Source organism: Coturnix japonica, chromosome 2 (genome assembly GCF_001577835.2).
Source record: "Coturnix japonica isolate 7356 chromosome 2, Coturnix japonica 2.1, whole genome shotgun sequence".
Taxonomy (NCBI): domain Eukaryota; kingdom Metazoa; phylum Chordata; class Aves; order Galliformes; family Phasianidae; genus Coturnix; species Coturnix japonica.
Window position 1 is genome coordinate 40,845,820 of NC_029517.1, and position 18,127 is coordinate 40,863,946.

The 18,127-nt window shown below is 39.6% G+C and overlaps 1 protein-coding gene across 1 annotated transcript in view; it reads right to left on the minus strand.

Annotated features, from left to right (window-relative positions):
- The window catches only part of SUSD5 (sushi domain containing 5), a 41,608-nt gene extending 24,755 nt beyond the window's left edge, over nt 1–16,853 (minus strand). The window contains exons 1-2 of the mRNA XM_015854159.2: nt 16,448–16,853; nt 8,544–8,721 (exon numbers count right to left, since the gene is read on the minus strand). Of these exons, the coding sequence (XP_015709645.1) occupies nt 8,544–8,721; nt 16,448–16,541 (272 nt within the window). The 5' untranslated portion in view covers nt 16,542–16,853. The remainder of the gene's footprint in view (nt 1–8,543; nt 8,722–16,447) is intronic.
- Between the last annotated feature and the right edge of the window lie 1,274 nt (nt 16,854–18,127).

Consider the following 18,127-nt stretch of genomic DNA (forward strand, 5'->3'; position numbering starts at 1 on the left):
AATTGTTCTGCCTTACAAAATAATTTTATGAGAAATCATTCCTTAGCTTTTCTCTTACCTTATCTTGCAAGTTTAAATGAGGATTGAAAATCAGGACTTCTTTGAATACTAGAAGAGTCCCATGTTTTAAAGTTATGAGCAAGTATGGTCACCATCTTCAAACAGAGGTACTGAACTTTTACTTCCACAACATTCATCACATGAGAGTTTACTTGACATCATTGGAAAGAGGATTTTAGCAGTGTTGATAACAGCCTCTGCTCTGTGATGGAAAGTAGAAGGGCACCTGATGGTGTTTCCTTTTGGTTTCTTGACAAGTAAAACCAAAATCTAGTGAGGATCTCCTCAGTCTACTGCCACTTAGCCTAGAAAGACAATCTGCTTCACGTTGCCTCTTTCCCTCTCAAGCAAGAGGGCAAAGGAAACCACAGGGACTCTGCACTGTTTTGGACCCAGCTTATCTGCTTCTGGGCAATTCATCCATGTAAGTACAATTTACTGTGCTTGCTCTGTACCTACCCTAAAGGCAAGACCAGAGGATGGCAAAGGTAATTCAGATATTGCATTTAGCAAATGCGTACAAGAGGAGAAAATTTAATATTTAGCACAAAGCAGGAACCAGACTTTCTTGAAGCATTCCACTTGCAGTTGTGCTGGTTACACTCTTTTCCAATCCATCTACTAAACAGTGAGATATGGCATATTTTGCAGTATTCCTAGTCCCTCTGTTCAAGGAAGGAAATAGCAGAAGAGGCTGATTTGAATAGTATTTATTCCACTATATGAAATAATATGCTATTATCTAATAAACATCTAATTAAGAGATCATATTTCATATAAATAATAAATTCTTTCTATACTAGTGTCTACTGCTACTTCTGCTTTCTAATATTATTACATAGCGATTCTGTAATACTTGAAAAATTTTCAGTAAACCTAAGTTTATATAGATGGAGTTAACGGCTGAGCTTATATGACATAGCTTGAACAATTCCAGCATTAGTGTGTAAAACAGTAGGTAGAACCAGTGTGTTTTATAGTCTCAGTGCTATCTGCCAATTGATTGTAAGTTGTCTTCCCAGTAAATTAGCTGGGTTGGGTCAGGAGGATCTTATGGCATTTCTTGATGGAAGTGTGAGCTTGAATATGAATATATTCTACTCAGTAGCCATCATCAGTGATGTGGAAGTAGAGGCACTGTGAAAGTCTGATTCATAACATAATGTAACTATAACAAGACTTTCTCTAATTAGAAAGTTTAAAATTTCATCGCTACCCTTAGTCAAGATAAATCGTTAACATCCTGTGCTAATTTTTTTTCATGGGTCAGTTTTACCACTTGTGTTTCATTAACTAGGTGAGAGAAAAAAATTAGTAGTCTGGGAGCCAAACTGGAGGATTTTTTATTCTTAGCCTTTCCCTTCTGTAGTTTGGGAAACTGCAAATTATAAAGCTGGCTCTGATGAGGAATAAAATACAAATGACATGTTCATGATTACTGAAGGGAAGAAAATTTCCATGAAAAGTCATGAAGGGGAGCACAGGTGGGCTTTGGAAAGTCCATTGACTGAGAACTATAGAGGCTAATTTTGGCTGGATGTGACCCAAAGAAAGCAGCTGCTAAGTGTGACATGAAGACATTCCAACAGCAATACTGCCACTGGAAATGTCAAAAGGAGGTCTTACCGAGGCAGAACCAATATCCTTTAAGTTCTTAAAAATATATCCCAAAATGCTCTCTTTTGTGCTTAAAATTGTATGTATGACTACTGAAATAGTAAGGCCTCTGTTCATTAAATAAATATGGCCCATTCATGCAGATTTTTTCATACTGTAGCCTAGTATGAAAGATTTTATATAGCCATTTTACTGTAATATCGCTGTGTACACATAATTTGAGCATTCTCTGTGTACATAGAGGAGATCTGCACTGCTTCCTGTCCTGGACTAGTTAGTTGGGTGCTCAAAGACATAGCAAGTGTCACTAGGTAGCTGGTTTTACCCAGTTCAGTTGTATATACTCCATGAATGAACCATTCCACAGTGTTCATAACAAATGATATTAATTAGTCACCAAAAGGCTTAAAAAAATTTGCTAAATGCTATTACTTTAGAAAGGAGCTTAGTGCTCAGACCAGAAGCTTTCAGATGGCACTGGATAATAGAGAGACTGTGGGGGAGAGGGGAAACGTGAAGATTAAGTTCTTCTGAAAAATCAATTATCAACCCCATTAGACCTAGCTGGCAAGTTAAAATCTTGGTATTAGTCATTCTTGTATATTTGCTAAGATTAAGTGTATCTCCAAGTCTGAACTCATCCCTTCTGAGCTTGGATGTCAAGAATCACATTGCAGTGTTGCAGGTGTTGTCTCACTCATGCCTTGTTCAAGCCTTTCAGTACTGCTCTGCATCTCCCAAAGAGATGCTTAATGTCTTTTAGGAGGAGTGCATTTCTCTTTGTCACAGACGTGTGACAGGCTCACTGCCATACTCTGTTCTGTGAAGACACCAAGCACTTTCTTCTGCTCAGCCTTTTCCAACTGAACTGATAGTTTCAGTCTAGTTCCTTCTAGACTTCATGCAATATTACTGCGTTTAATTCCATCTCCATAGCCAAGCTTACCTTTCTGTTCAATATTATGACTTTTGCTGGTCTTAGCAATGAACTGTAACCTTATGTCATTAGCTAAGACAAAAGTGTGCTCTAGCAGAGTATGACATCAGCTGAGGACTGTGGGATTAGAGTCTGTGTCATGAAAGCATTTCAGAATGCATGGTCCCTTAGTCTCAGAATCAGATTTAGCATTTTTAATTGGACCATATCCTGTCACCTATGTCTGGATTATCTCTTGAACAGAGTTAATTGGCTCATGTCATACAGGCGTGTAGGAGAAAACTCTTGAACAGAGTTAATTGGCTCATGTCATACAGGCGTGTAGGAGAAAACTCATGCATTCTCATTAGGCAGTAGAGCACAACCTTGAAATAAAACTGTGAGCTTGGCGAAATGACATATTATTAGGACTGCTCCTCTGCAGATAAGCAAGCAGACCTCTTACATTATATACACCTGGACAGATTTCATAGGGCCAACAAATCCAAGGGTCTATATACATGGATGAGAGGACTGGCAAGAGCTAGAGAATTATTCCTATTTCATTCTTTGGATATTGCTTTTTAATTTCCCAGGAAACATGCTGTTATTACCCTACTGCCAGGTACTGGGCAAGTCTCACATTGTAGGCAGAAAAGGGAGTAGATCGCCCTGTGAAATGCTGATTTTTAGTCTTGTTATTATATTTCCCACTGGTGTATCTGCACCAAGGGCTCTGTTGTGTTAGACACTGTAGAAGCATTCAAGAGGAGTCAGTGCAGAACCCAAAGAGCTAACAAAGGAAGGAAAAACAGTGATGAAGTAATTTTCCTAGCAGTAAACATCTGGTCTGTGGTAAGCCAAGAAAAAGAACCTCAGTCTTCTGACTCCCACTGTAAGGCTTATTCTAGCTGGCTGTGTTTACTCACTCCAGAGTTATCTATCCCCTCTGTGATAAATCCTCCAGGGACTGTCTAGGAACCAGCCTAGGGCAATTTCATTCAAAGAAACAGGTTGAGTGCCCTGCAGGACAGCTATTACAGAACAGAGAGTCTATGCAGAGCTTTCAGACCGTAGCTTACATTTGGGCTACATGGATTCATTCTTTCATAGAAAAATGAGGAGCAACAGAGAGAATAAGCCAGCTTCAACTTCTCAGCCCTGTAAAAGTGCTGGAAATGACTAAATGTGCTACGAGTATCTTAATCCAAGTTGCTGACAGTGTTTACAACTGCAAAAAATCAATAGCTGCTTTCTAATATTCTGAGCACACTTAGTAGGGCTGATCATGAAAAAAAAACTGTGTCACATTAATTTAAAAACAAGAACAAGAACAGAAATGAACATTTGAGAGAATGCATTGCACTGCCCAGTGCTGCAGGGCTAGACATAGAGTTTTCAGAAGATAGCAGTAAAAGGTTTTCAAACAACTCTACAACCTTTACTTTTTTGTTTATATTCTGGCAGATCACTTTCTGGTTCTACTGACTCACTCGTCTGACATGCAAATAAGTCATGAGAGTGTCATTTTAGTATAAATAGCTATTAGGGCTCATTCTAATCTGACAAATGAGACCTGCCTAAACAGCATTTCATTTCCTGCACTCTAACAATGTGTAATACTTCACAAGTTACACATTTCAAGACTGACTTGTAAATGACTTACTTTGGGGCTGCTGGAAGAACTTACCACTTGGCCTCTAGACCCTATCTATTCATCAGTGGATCTTACCTAAAGGTTTCCATGTCCCTGGACCTGCCAGCAACTTGCTTATGTGAACAGCCCCAAGCTCTGAATTGGGTTGATCTGAGCGATTGAAAGTGGAAGACAAAAACATAACCTTACGCCTGCGGAAGATGTTCTGTCCCAGGCTGCTCAAACCACAACACTGATGAGTTTATTGTGTCTTTGGATTTACTGGCAGAGAACAGTTTGTTCAAGCAATTTCCATCACAAGTCAGTTAAGGCAAACTGTATTTGTCAAAACCTGCTGCTTAGGATAACTAAAACTGCAGAGAAAAAAAGTGGGTTAGAGAACTCCAGTGAGCAGCTCCACTAGCAGACTGGTATCTTCTTCCACTGGCACCGCTCTTTGCTGAAAGACATTAGTCTTTTGACACCCTAACATGCTGAGAGCAGGTAGTATCAGCATACTGACAGTGATTCAGAAATGAGCCTCAGACATTAAAGGAGAAACTTCCACAGGCTTATAGGCCCTGGTTCAGATGTAAAAATGATAATAAAGATATGGCAGCAAAGAGTGATGAGTACATTTATTAGAAGTAAGATCATAAGTATTCACAAAGATCAAAGAACAGCGACCAGGTATGAACTGGCTGTCATTAACTTATGCAAAACCTGGGAAACTCATCAAGAGGTGAAAATATCCTTACATGCTTATATGCAGTTTTAAGTCTATGTTGTGGAAGAAGGACTGAAGCATGTCAGAAAATCTGCAGCTCCACAATGCCTTCACTCATATTATTTGTCTGTGCTTGCTTCTGTTGCCAGCATCTAATCCATTTTTCCTCAGAGGAAAGATTAAGATATTTTCCAGGCATTAAAAAAAAAAAGAAAAAGAAAAAAGAGAGAAGCATAATAATAATAATAAAATGCATTCTTCCTGAAATTAGGAACTTCTTTTATCATGTTCCCATGTTTCCTCTTATTCATATCCCTTCTGATGCACATGGTCCAAGAGGATATGGGAGAATGCTGGACTAAAGCTCTGGGATCTTCAATGGATTCCAGTCAGTTTCTGGGTGGGATCCAAGGTATTACTTCCAATTTCTAAAGACCTAAATGGTTTTGGACTAGTAAATGTGGGCGGTGACTTCCTTCTCTGGGCCACGCCATCACAGTTGAAGATGTGAAGCTCCATCAAGATAAATAACACAAGATGTACCCATTGAGGAGTCCTGTGTTTTGGAAATAATTTTGCCTACTTCTGTAATCATCCCAATCTGCAGTGAAGCCTGTTTTGCCCTCTCCTTCTTAAATCATTTGAGGAGAGTGTGGATTGAAGTATTCATATTCACAGTTTATCATTTATCCTTGCTGCTATTTTTCATTTATTAAAGAAATGCCCAAAGCACTGAATAGGTACCTCTAGAAACATTTTTTAAAGCAAATAACTGACAAGTAAAAATATATTGAGTCCCCCCTCAGTAGCTTTTCCAGACCTTTAATCACTCTTAAGCTTTTTTTTTTTCTTTTCTTTTTTTTTTTTTTTTTTTTTTGAGCCTGTTTTAGGACATTTTTGAGATGGTGTAACAGGAACTCTAAAGGAATTACTCCAAAGCCTCCCGTTACACTGACCTACATCTGTGTGTATAAATATATATACATGTATTCATTTTTTATGATATTCAGCCCATCCCACAGACAATTTAGAAACTCAGTTCTGCCTTTTTTGACACTGGTTTTCTTTGTTCTGTCCCCAGTGATTTCCTCTTATCTTTTTTGGACTGATAGATCACTTCACATGCTATTGGTGTGTGAAATATTTCCAGGTAGAAATAATCACATAATAATAAAACTGCATAATCACTCTTAAGTATATTGTCACTGAACTTCATTTGTCATCATTTTATTCATTAATCTAAATCCCTCTAAAAAAATCTTCATATTATGCACAGGCTTCTTCAGCTTGAATATCTTCGTGCCATTTGCATGCTTTGCACTTGGCTGCACATTTCCTCCTCCAGAGCTGCCTTAACTAACAGTGAAACTAGTACAGTCTTTTCAGACGTTACACTTTTCCTGGGATAAGTAAGAACTCATTTCAGTGAAGCAGCTAACAGATTCTGGTGCCTGCCAAGCCATACGTAAAATAGTCCCAGAGAAGAGAATAAAGAATTTCAGCTTCCAGGAGTTCCGAAGGACTACTCTCTGATGAAGACCTACAGAAATCTCCATACATGGTGGCTGCACAGCAGCAACCTACTCATGTGCCCCTGTAATGTCCTTTCTGATGAACAGTTTCCAGAATTTACTAGAGGAATGGAGTATGGGAAAATTGAAGAGATAAAAAGTCTCCATTACCATGAGATCTACGTAACCACTCACCATCAGAACATAACCTAGATAGCATAATCCTAGCCTGTGACTTTCCATCTTTTCCAATGATAGGAAATAAACAAGAAGATGAACTGAAATGGAGGGAGAAAATATAAGGGACTGAATAAGCATACTAGGTGGTACAAGCCCATTAGTACTGCCAAGTTCTCTTGTAAATATGACTCTAAATGATTTCAAAGAGGACAAAGAAGTGGCTTTGGGGAGTTTTACATCAAGCTCATTCTAACAAGAAAGGCACAGTAGAAAACATAGAATCACAGAATCATAGAATCATAGAATCACGAGGTTGGAAAGGACCTACAAGATCATCTAGTCCAACCATCCTCCCATTACCATCACAATTAGGTGATACGAAAAGACTCATACAACAACTTTGCCTTGCACTTCTTAGACAGACACAGTTCTACTGGCTCTTCAGCTTATACGACACATCAGCAACTGGGGTAGGAAGAAAAATTTTGAGGGTTTAGATCACTATCTTATATATTGAGAGATTTCTTGATTTTCTAAATGTCTAGAGGTACATTAAAATAAATCTTCCAAAGAAAATCTTTTTCATCTGGAAAATAAAGGAACAACTGAACAAGTTTCTTGTGCTTGAAGCTGTTTAAATATTTTTCAATTGTAGCTATTTTCTGTCTCTTTTGAAAGTTCCACTTTACTACTGAAAGTACACGAACAGCAGTGTATGCTTACGGTAACTGATAACCCTCACCAAATCCAATAATGTGCCAAAGTTTGAGAATCTATAAATGATGTATTGATAAAACAAAACATCATCACCACTGAACATTGATAAAACATTAGACGATACTCTTTAACTCATGAGAACTTTGTAAAGTGTATCAAGGAAATGAATGCACATTTTACACTAAGTTTGTGGGTGATAAGCCTGCTGAAGGAAAGGTTCAAGAGAGAAAACTGAGAACTTCAATCTTCTCATGCTCTCACTGGCAATACTGGCAATGTATGGTTTCAGCATCAGGAACATACACTTATATCAACCTTCAACTCCTATGTTTCTGTTTTACTGAATCTCTGTGATTTGGTCTCTTTGTCTATCAAATATGAAGCCTCTTCACCTGTGGCATGTTGTAAAGAATGTAGGGGTAAAAGGAATTAGTCACTTGGGTTTTGGAAGCCCTTAACACCATGCAGAAAGAGCACCATGGTGGTACAGCTGTGCTGCTGCTGTTACACAGCTAGTAGACCTGAGGATGCTTCCTTCAAAATCATAACTTACACAATATAATTGAAAGTCATTTGGACTTCTGCAGTATTCATGGCAGAAGAGAAACATCACTATGCTGAATTTACCCTGCTTCTTTTCCTCCTTACTTCTTTTAATGCTGTTTGTTTATGAGACAAATCTCAGCCTACTGCCATTTGGAGTCACCTGTGCTACCTCCAATAATACAGTTCAGCATGTCCAGTAACAGCATCAGCTCTCTGGTGAGCTTTCTCACCCAGCTCCCTGACAGGTTTTCATTATCACATCTAGGTGTACTTACTTGAACATGCCTATCATCTACTTAGACAACTGTAAATAACTGAGACAGAAACACAGTTTCTATGAGAATCTCAGCAAACTGAGCATGTACCTACAGTCAATAGGAGCTCTGATGCTGATAACTCAGTATTATGTCCATAGCTCCTCTGGGGTCCAGCACTCCAGTATGGGCCTAACTAAACAGAAACTGCAGCAACTCAGTAGAAAAAAGCAAGAGGAAACTGTGGACAGGATGACGTGTATACCATAGAGCTTGAACTGTGGCCAGTGTTTTTCAGTAGTAAATTTAGTTTAAGAGGAAAAATGTCTTTACGGCAGTCATTAATATTTCTCAGGAAGGTTTATGCTGTTGTTCTTACCCAGCAGTGCCATCAGCCAGCCATCCCGTGGTGCAGCCAAGGAAGGAACAGTCCAGGACAGCCCTTTTCAGTTCTTCTGCAGTTGCTAAGCGAGCACTCAGGTCAACACAAGCTTTCTCAGCTTCAGCTAAATCCAGACCCTGAGAGTTGTTCTTGGACTCAAGTGCAAACACTTTCCCTGCAGCACCAAGAAAGATCAAGTCACTCGTCATGGCATGGTAGTCAATATACATTCCATACAAATAATTCAGATTATCACCAAATAAAGTCTTCTTCTTCTTACTAAGTTCAAACCAATGAGCAATCTATTTCTTGGAATTAATGTTAGCAACACTGTAAAGACTTTTACTGTAGTTTCCCTTTTACTTATGTTAATCAACAGAAAAGCAAACGTAGCTAAGTCCCTGTTCATTCCTAGTCCACACAAAAAGCTTGCCTTCCTTCTATAGGTCTCTGCTTAGATTGTGGAAAGAGAAAGCACCAGCACTCTTTTACATGCACATAAGTAGTCAAGTCAGAACATCTCCTGTTGGATATAACATTGGAATTCATTACCAAACATAATGTAACTACAGTTATAAAACTGTGTACAATAAGAACACATCTAGATCCCAGTATTGTAACTCACTCTTCCACGTCAGAGATTTATACTTAGCCTCTAGAATAAAAATGATGTAATTCGGTGGAAATTTGTGCCTAAATGCTGCTGCAAAGCCACTTTGTTTTCATGCCTTTCTGGAAAGACAGATGGGATTTATTTATTAATAGAAGACTTTTTTATTTGGAATGAGCATGAGGACAGATTCAGCATAACAATTTCTTGAATTATTTTTATGTTCAGTTCAGTTTATTTTAGTTTATTTAACACCGTGAAAGATGTTAAGGGTGAACATTAGAGATTTCTGCAACCGGGAAAAGGGCAGTTGGGGTTTTGTCAATAAAGCTTGAGAAGTCATTGGGTTGTGGAATAAACACATTAGCTGGATGTCACCAGAAAAAGAAATAAACAATGAGATCTTTCACAGTGTTGGCATTTAAACTGCCACAAGTGTCTTCTTTCTGAAGGTAACATCCCTCAGAATATCTTCTAAACTTTCAAGTATAAATTTAGGTTGCTTGCAGGCACAGGAAGACAGCTTTTAAATGTCTATAAACATTTATGGCTTATTTAAAAATTAGATTAGTGGCAGTGGTTATAAGGAAGTCTAACTACCGGCACATACTGACTGCTCATTAGGTAGCTAGCTTCACACTCACACAATATATTGACCAGGATCCTTCAGATTGATCTAAGCTGGTTCTGTACAAAGAGACACCTCCACCCTATACATTACTTCAACAAATTGATAAATCTGAATCTAATCCTAGATATAGGTCACTGATACAAGGTAAGTCTGACCCAACAGCTCTCTGGTCCCTCTAGTGCAGTGTTTAAATCAATGAAAGAATCAGTCTCTACATTGAAATATGCAAAATTTCTTTCATGTAAATATGCCATCTGTGTTTACACTAACAAACAAGAATAGATAGGTCCTGATAAAGATGCTTGTTTTGATGGGTGTTCTAGATATGCATGGTGAGAATTTGTCCTGACAGACAGAGAATAATTTAAATAAGCAAGACAAGCAGTGATGATAAGGAACAGGAACTCACAGTAGCGAGTGATTTTCTCAGGCTCAGGTAGCAACAGTAGTTGACCTAGGAGTGCAACCCAGAATCAGTGTCCTACCACCAGACTAAATTGTCTCTGGATTCTCAGCCATAAATAATATCATGAATTATAACTAGGATTAGGGAGTTCACACATACTGGTGCAAAAAGAAAGCCTCTTCACACTTTTGTACAAAAACCTCAGGATTCTTTGCAAATGGCCCAAATAATGGAGAAACCATAACGGAGTTTGTTGTTTCCAAAGCTGTGAACAGCCATGGCGAAGAATGCATGGACTTGGAGAAATATAAGCAGAATGACATTAAATTGCTGTTCCTTAGTTGTAGAACATCTTTCTTTTATAAAGATAAGCAGGGTTTGAGTATAATCATTTACTGAGGCTTTGATTACATTAAAAACTTGCCCCATTCAATATTTCATAATTAGGCTGCTCGGGTTGATAAGCATCATCAAAGGTATATAGGACAAGTTTGTGTATCACCTGACCTAACTCACACGGCAAGTTTATCATCACAGCAACATATCATCTGAAAACTCATAAACATTGACGCAGCAGTAAGCCCCGCTTTCCAGACATTAGTATTTTATTTAAGAGGCTAAACTAGAAAGAAAAATCCTTAAGGACACAGTTCCATGAAAAAATTAATTAGAAGAAATAAAGTTAATCATTTCGCCTTTTTAACAGTTACATTGTGCATTACATTTTTTAGAGGTGTTTCACAACTGTTAAGGTAAATTAACTTCTTGCTAGAAAGCATGAAATTGCTAGACTTCTGGGATACCCAAAATATGTAGGCAAATGGGTTTTAGGGTCGAGAAAATTACAGTGAACTGCTTCATAGGAAATTCTGGTCAGCCAGAAGGGGATAAAAATGGCTGTCCATCTCACCAGAACAAACTGTGAATCTTCTCCAAAACTCCAAAGTTCTGTGGCTATCTGCCCAGATTTTAACATGTGCACTATGTTTCTATGTTTTGCTTTGTTGTTGGCCCCCCCTTTTTTTTTTTAACAAGTGGTAGCAAGCGAGTTTCACCTGATACCTTAGCAATAAAACATTTGGATCCCCAGTATTCTGCCCAGCGTCACTTTAAAGAGGGACACTCAGAGGGATAAAATAAGTAGGAGACATACTAGAACAGCAATGGGGAAAAGCCTATCAAAATAGAAAAATACCTTAAATGAGAAAGACTATAGCACTGCACCTTACAGTGCAACTGTCTGACATACTTAGTGATACACAGTCAGTTTTACTATATGGGTTGTGAAGTATTCCAATGGTATCACCCCTCTGTTCAACACACTATGACAGCGCAGAGTAGTTGAAACCAGTTTTCCCTCTAAGATAATATCAAGAGATGTACTATCACCCTGTTTTAAATACAAGGCTGCTATATTTCCATAAGGCACAGCACGCAAGGATCGCGTCCTTTTGTATATTTGTATTTTGTCAACAAGCAATAGCTGAATACAGTTTTCATTAAAGAGTATTCCAGTATAGTATGGATGAAAACATAACCATAGATCTCAGGGTCTCTAGGATTCATTTTTATCACCTTGTTTGAATTTCGACATAACTAGACTGTAGATTTCCCCATATAGTTCCAACACAGAGTCCAAAAATTCGTGGTTGAACTAGAGCATGTCTTTTCAAAAGGCATCCAGTCATGATTCAATGACTCTAAGTAATGGAGAATTTACAGCACACTTTACAGTAAACTGTTCCAATGGTTCATTACTCTCACTCCACCTTATTTCCAGTTTCAAATTTTGCTAAACTCAGCTTCTAACAACTGAACCTTATTATACGTCAGAGACTGAAGAACAGTCTATAATCAGATACAGAAAAGCACAGAAAGGGACACTTCACAAGAATCCTAACTCCATTCCTTCTTACTTGTAGGAATCCCAGCGGAATTAGCAGAAGACAGAGTTGGATAATTTATTCTAATACATGAACAAACAGAACAAGTTCTTCTGAGGTATACAGACACTGTTCAAAGCCTACTGAAGTTCAGATTCTTCCACATCCTCTGGAGGAATTGTACCATGCTTGAAGAAACCAAATATACCTTCAAACAGAAGCGTCTCTGACAAATAATATAAAATGAAGTATTTAAAAAGGCATGCCTATTGTACTGATCTGATGACATTTTACCTGCTCAAATGGTAGAACCTCAACAGTTCTAATGAAATATCCGTGGTAAACAATGTGCATTTTTGGATGCTTCTTTATTTTTACTTAAATGCTAAAGTCTTCAAATGGAAGTAAAGGATAGTGGAGGAAGAGAAGTTCAACTCTGTACTTCAAAAGCAATTTCATTTCCATTTCTATGGCTGTGTGTAACAATGGCCTTGATTGTAATAGCAAGGGTGGAGGATTCAGTAAAACTATACAATTACAGGGAGAGAACTGGGTAATTACCAGAATGTTCACAAATGTAGTTTTATTTCTATGAGAAAATAAAATAAACAAAGTCTTATTTAATTCAAACTGCTTAAAATGTTGCATCATCAGAAATGTAGAAAAATTTGGAGGTCATTTTTAAGTTCCTCCTCGGCTAAGCTCAGTTTGAACTTAAATTTTAATGTTACTAAAGGCTTTAGGATCAAATATTTGGAATTGCTTATGGATTTGTTTTGGCAACATACAAACTTATTAGCTGGTTTGCAAGTAGGACCTGAATTGCTTACACACCTGCTACTCAATCACGACTGTATAGATAGAGCAGAAGAGGTGTACCTTCTTTTCCTTTGACTTTCTTTAGAGCCTTTTCATCTAGAAAGACCACAGTAGGATTTTTCCCTCTTAAAATTTTCCAGGACTTTTACTGAAGATCTAAAACTGCTCCTTAACTCTGTTTTTCAGATGATTAATTTTTTTTTGTGTGTGTGTTTTACTTTTCAGAATACCTATTCACTTTGTTTCATTTTTTTTCTTATTTATTGAAACATACTTGATAGCTGTTTCTGCCCACTGACTTCTGCTTAACAGCAATCCTTTAGGAGATTCTTAATTATTACCAGTGTGAGACTTCTTCCCTATAGAACTGGAATCATGCATCTATCCTGCATATGTGACAAAAAGGCAGCTGTGTGAGCATCGAAGTGATATCAGTCTGCTCCAATACACTGCAAATACCAGTGTATCAGTAAAATTCTACTTTCAGCATCAGAAATATCTGCTCCTAGGTCAGAAGTACGGTCAGATCCGGAGTTAACTGTGCCTAGCCTTCTGAATTCATAATCTTTCACCTGCAACCTCTGCAGTCATGGTGTGTGCTCACTACCAAATGACTCAATGATCTCCAGAGGTGCCTTCCAACCCCTGTGATTCTATGATTCTGTGACTGCCTAGGCCAGTTGGTTCTGTACATAACCCCAAACTGAGCCAACAGAACACCACTACTTTGAAATAATTTCTGAAGTGTTACAAATAGAGCATTTCTCATATCAGGTGTGTATTAGTAATCGCCATAATTCTCTGTCATGTGCTTTTTCTCAGGGCAAGTAATCTGCAGAAAACTATTGCTCATACCTATTTACATTTCAATAGTAGGGACAAAAAGAAGAGTCAAGAAAAGCAGAGGTGACTCCTGTACAACACATATGAAACCAGACTCTTGTTCTCCTATCCCAAAGCAAAGATCTGCAGAAAGTTTCCATTTGCACTGGGATACCCAGTATTTAAGAACAGCTACAGTCACAAGAACATAATTAAAACCTTTGTCTTCATAAAGGTGAAGTCAGTTCTGACGGAGAAAAAGAAGTCCCGCAGCACTGCTGTTTGATTATGTGGTTCCCATTCACAAATCGGAACCTACCAGTGCTACTGAATGCTGAGCTGTGTTTATTGACTCCTTTCCACAACCTATCTCACTTTGTAGTAACTGCGTTGGCAGTAGTAGCACTACCCTGATGCACATTAACACCAGAATAAGTCCGAGCAGGAACAGGCCCTGAGGAGACCCATATCTGCCCAACCCTGACCACCACAGCTATGGACAAGAATATTTCCACTGCAGAAAAAGCAAACTGCAAAGCGAAACAAAGCTATCCTTTATTTAGGCATTTATCTTTGACTTTCTGGAGTCTATCCACTCTACAGCAATACACGTTGTAGTAAATATTAGTCAAAAGAGATCAATTAAGCTTCAAGGCTTTACACTTTCACCAGACCCCAATGGTCTCCACGTTTCCTGCCCATTCTTAGTCATTATTTGTGTGTGAGATAATAAAGCGAAAATCTTCCTTTGGGAAATATATTCTAAGCATTTTTGAGGAGTTGCCTGTAACAGGGGCCAGTCTGGATTTCATTGGGTTTTTACAAGGTGAAGTCAAAATCCCTTCAGCACTTTGCAAAACATTCAGTTACTTTTAACTGAAAGTACCCAATGCATACACATGTCACCCCGAACTGTCCTTCGTCACTTAAGTGACATTTGCATATAACAGAGAGAGGCACAGTTGTATTTTTACCTATAACTTCCCCAACTTAGAAACTGGTTTCCTGTTTGGATCAGGCTCAAATGCGCTATGTAAGAGGGGATTGCTACTGTTTTGTCCTCTCAGATCTTCTCAAATATGTAAATCTATGTGTAACAGTAAATTTTTAAGTTCAAATCAAATGTTTTCTTCTGTATATTAAGCCAGATTGTTTGCAAGACAGTGTTACAAATGCTCACAGTAATAATAGCAGGAGAACACGCCGAGGTGCACGTTAATAGAGGACTTACTCGTTTTCAGCAATGACGTTTAAAAGTTAAATAAAAGTCAGAACAGCAGTGCTGTAATAACGGTTGGCAATTATAAAGTACTTATAAAGTATCCTGCCCTTTAATTCTTATAATTGCTTTACCACTTGTAAAGTTGACTTGACAAACTGTTGGATGTCAATTAAAATCTACCATGAACTCTGCCTCAAAATGGTCTGCAGCATTTTCCCCTTTCTCTTTGAGGGGATGTCTATTAAGAAAGCAAAAAGATGCCTTTATTTCTACAGAAACAAAGCAAACAGGGAGGTGTTCCTGAAAAGAAAGGCAAATTAATTATTCCCATCCTGATACCTTTTGCAAGTTATGTGGAGAGACTTTATCCATAGCGATACATTTTTTCCTCATTTGAGAGGGATTTTGCTATGGAAGGAGGACTTCCTAAAGTCAGAACTGCAGTTTCCCTTCTGTGTCTGTGACCAAATGACATAAATTTCAGCCAAGGAGGAAAAATGTTCTGAGAACAAGAAGAGGTTTTTATTGCCCTATAATATTAAGGAACTGTTCTCCGGCATAATGCAGCAAACATCAATGGTAAAGGATTACTGTACTGAATATATATGCATATATATATATATCCTGAGATCAGGCATAAGTCTATTGCAGCTGCAAAATGAAAAGAAAAAAAAAAAAAAAACAAATCCAAAAACACGGCCATTCAGCACTGCCTTCCCAGGAAAAGAAATGGTTGTTTTAAAAATTAATAATGTTATCACCAAAGCAAGTTGGCCATCATCAGGGGACTTAATTATATTCAAAGGGGAATGGGCTGCTTGCAAGGGATGCTGCCATTCGGGATTACCGTCAGTGTGTATGTTGTAGAGTAAGCAGCCGATGGTGATTCAGCCCAGGTTGTGCTCCGATCGAACCCCTCAGCAGTGCAGAGCAGGTGAAGCCCACGTGCAGGAGGGTCAGCTGCTATCCTGAGCATGCGGTACCGAACCGAAAACGCTGTGAGCAGAAGCCTTCAGCTTCTTGTCTCCCCTTCCTCAGTACCTGCCCATGTAAGCCGATGTTTGGTGACATCTGAGCTGGGCAGATGTGGAAGTCGTTCAAAAAAAAAAAAAAAGATGGTAATTTCAATTAGAAGTAAAAACAAAACAAAACAAAACATAGAGTGCTGCTGCTTCTGATTTGTGTTCTGGCTTTGTTCTGTTATCCTTACTTCCCCTGGAAAAGGTCACTATCCTGTCGTTTTGTTGTAATAAAACAATCTGAGCCTTCTGGGATCTTATTTCCTTTCCTTGCTTCACCCCAGGATATTTGTAGATTCTCGGAAAGCTCTGAATCACACGTTTCCTAACCCAGGCTGGGGCGCGTATTTAAGTTTTTTATTAAAAAAGAAAGGTTGGTTTAGTGTTGTTTTTTTGTTGTTGTTGCTGTTGTATATTTCAATAATACATTTCAACACAGAGCTCTCTTTCCAGCCCCAGCAACCCAGCCCGAGTGGAGTGGAGACTCACCATCAGCCCGAACGGAGATGATTTGAAGGATGAAGAAGACGGGTCCCACACCCCGGGCAAAGGTAAGAGATGATCTCTGGGAGCCCAAAGCCATCGCCCCTCTGCGAAGCCCCCCGCTGCAGGAGGTGGCGTGGAGGTTTTCCTCTCCCTCCTTAGCAGCACGGGCTGCGGTGATGGTTTCAAGGAGCCGCTTTCTCTCGGCGGGATCCTGCGTCTTGGGTCTGTGCTGAAGGTGGGAGGGATGGAAAAAGAAAGGGAGAGGGAGGGAGAGTGGAATCTGTCGCTTGGCGAGTGTGAAGGGGAGGGGAGGTGGGGGGGAGTTGTCCGGCCAGCTGGGGCTCGGGAGAGGCTTTGCCCAGCCCAGTCGGCAGGGCAGCGAGCAGCGAGAGCCGGTGCGAAAAGTCACATTGCCCTGTCAGTAAACAGAGAGCGGTGCAAGAAACGCAGACACCGGGAGGGAGGGAAAGGGGGGACGAGACAAGGAACCAGCAGGAAAAATCACTGGCTGAGGGGAGAAGGGCAGCTGCATAGCTGGCGCTGGGTAGGGGTGAGTTTGTGGATGGAGCTGTGCATCCCACGGGAATGGGATGGGGAGTGGGGAGCGCTTTCTCTCTGCAGGGTGAAAGCAGCCAGCGTGTTGCTTAGGGTTGCAGGTCAGCATCCGCCACAGCAAGAATGACTGTCTGCAGGTGAGAGCTAAGGAGAGGGGCAAATGGCACCACACCATGACAGCAGAGCTTTGCTGAGGATGGGGACTGCTAGTCCTGATGCTCCAGATCAGGGGTTCTGGAAGGGCAGAAAGAACCACAGGTCAAAGTGGGAGTCTGCTTCAAAATGCTGCCTTTCATCTCTTCATCAGTCCCCCTAACCCAGAGGAACGGGCTGGTGCTCCTTGGGGATGGAGGTAGTTGGAGTTTCCAGTTGCTGTCAACACTTACAGCAATGACATCTGTCCCTTATTCCCACTCGTCCTAAATTTGTCCAAACAAAACTAAAAAAAAAGAAATATATAACCCACAATAAGAGGAAATATACGAGTGGCGATGCCAGGATTTATTTCACTAAATATATAAACGGAATAGTTTTGTGTTGCTGTTGGAACTGAGCAGAGCTGAGAAATGTTGTTTTCATATTCCCATCCTATTTTGCTTTTATTTCAGCTTCTTAAATTTTTTTCCCTTAGAAATTCAAAGCTGGGCAAAAATGTTCAGTTTGCTGGAAACTCCAAGCCACCAACAGCAGGAGCAGGAACCCAACCCACCTACAACCATGGCCCTGGTGGCAGAAAGGGCAAAGTGCTGATAGATGTAGACATCTTCTGAGCATGACGACCTGCCAAATGCTATTTTAAGTCTGGTTGATACGATTCAAGCTTAGGAACTTCCGTGTATGATAAGCAAGCAATAATGCTATGGTACTGGAAGCTTTAAAATACCCATGTTTGATGAATCTGGGTAATGTTCTGATTCAGGTGACTTTTTAAGGAATCTTAGACTCTTTCCATAGGAAGTTCTGCACAAATATGCAGAAGATCTTCTTTACGGTGAGGGTGACAGAGTACTGGAACAGGCTGCCCAGAGATGCTGCGGAGTCTCCTTCTCTGGAGATATTCAGAACCCACCTGGACGCCTACCTGTGCGACCTCCTGTAGGGAACCTGCTTTGGCAGGGAGTTGGACTC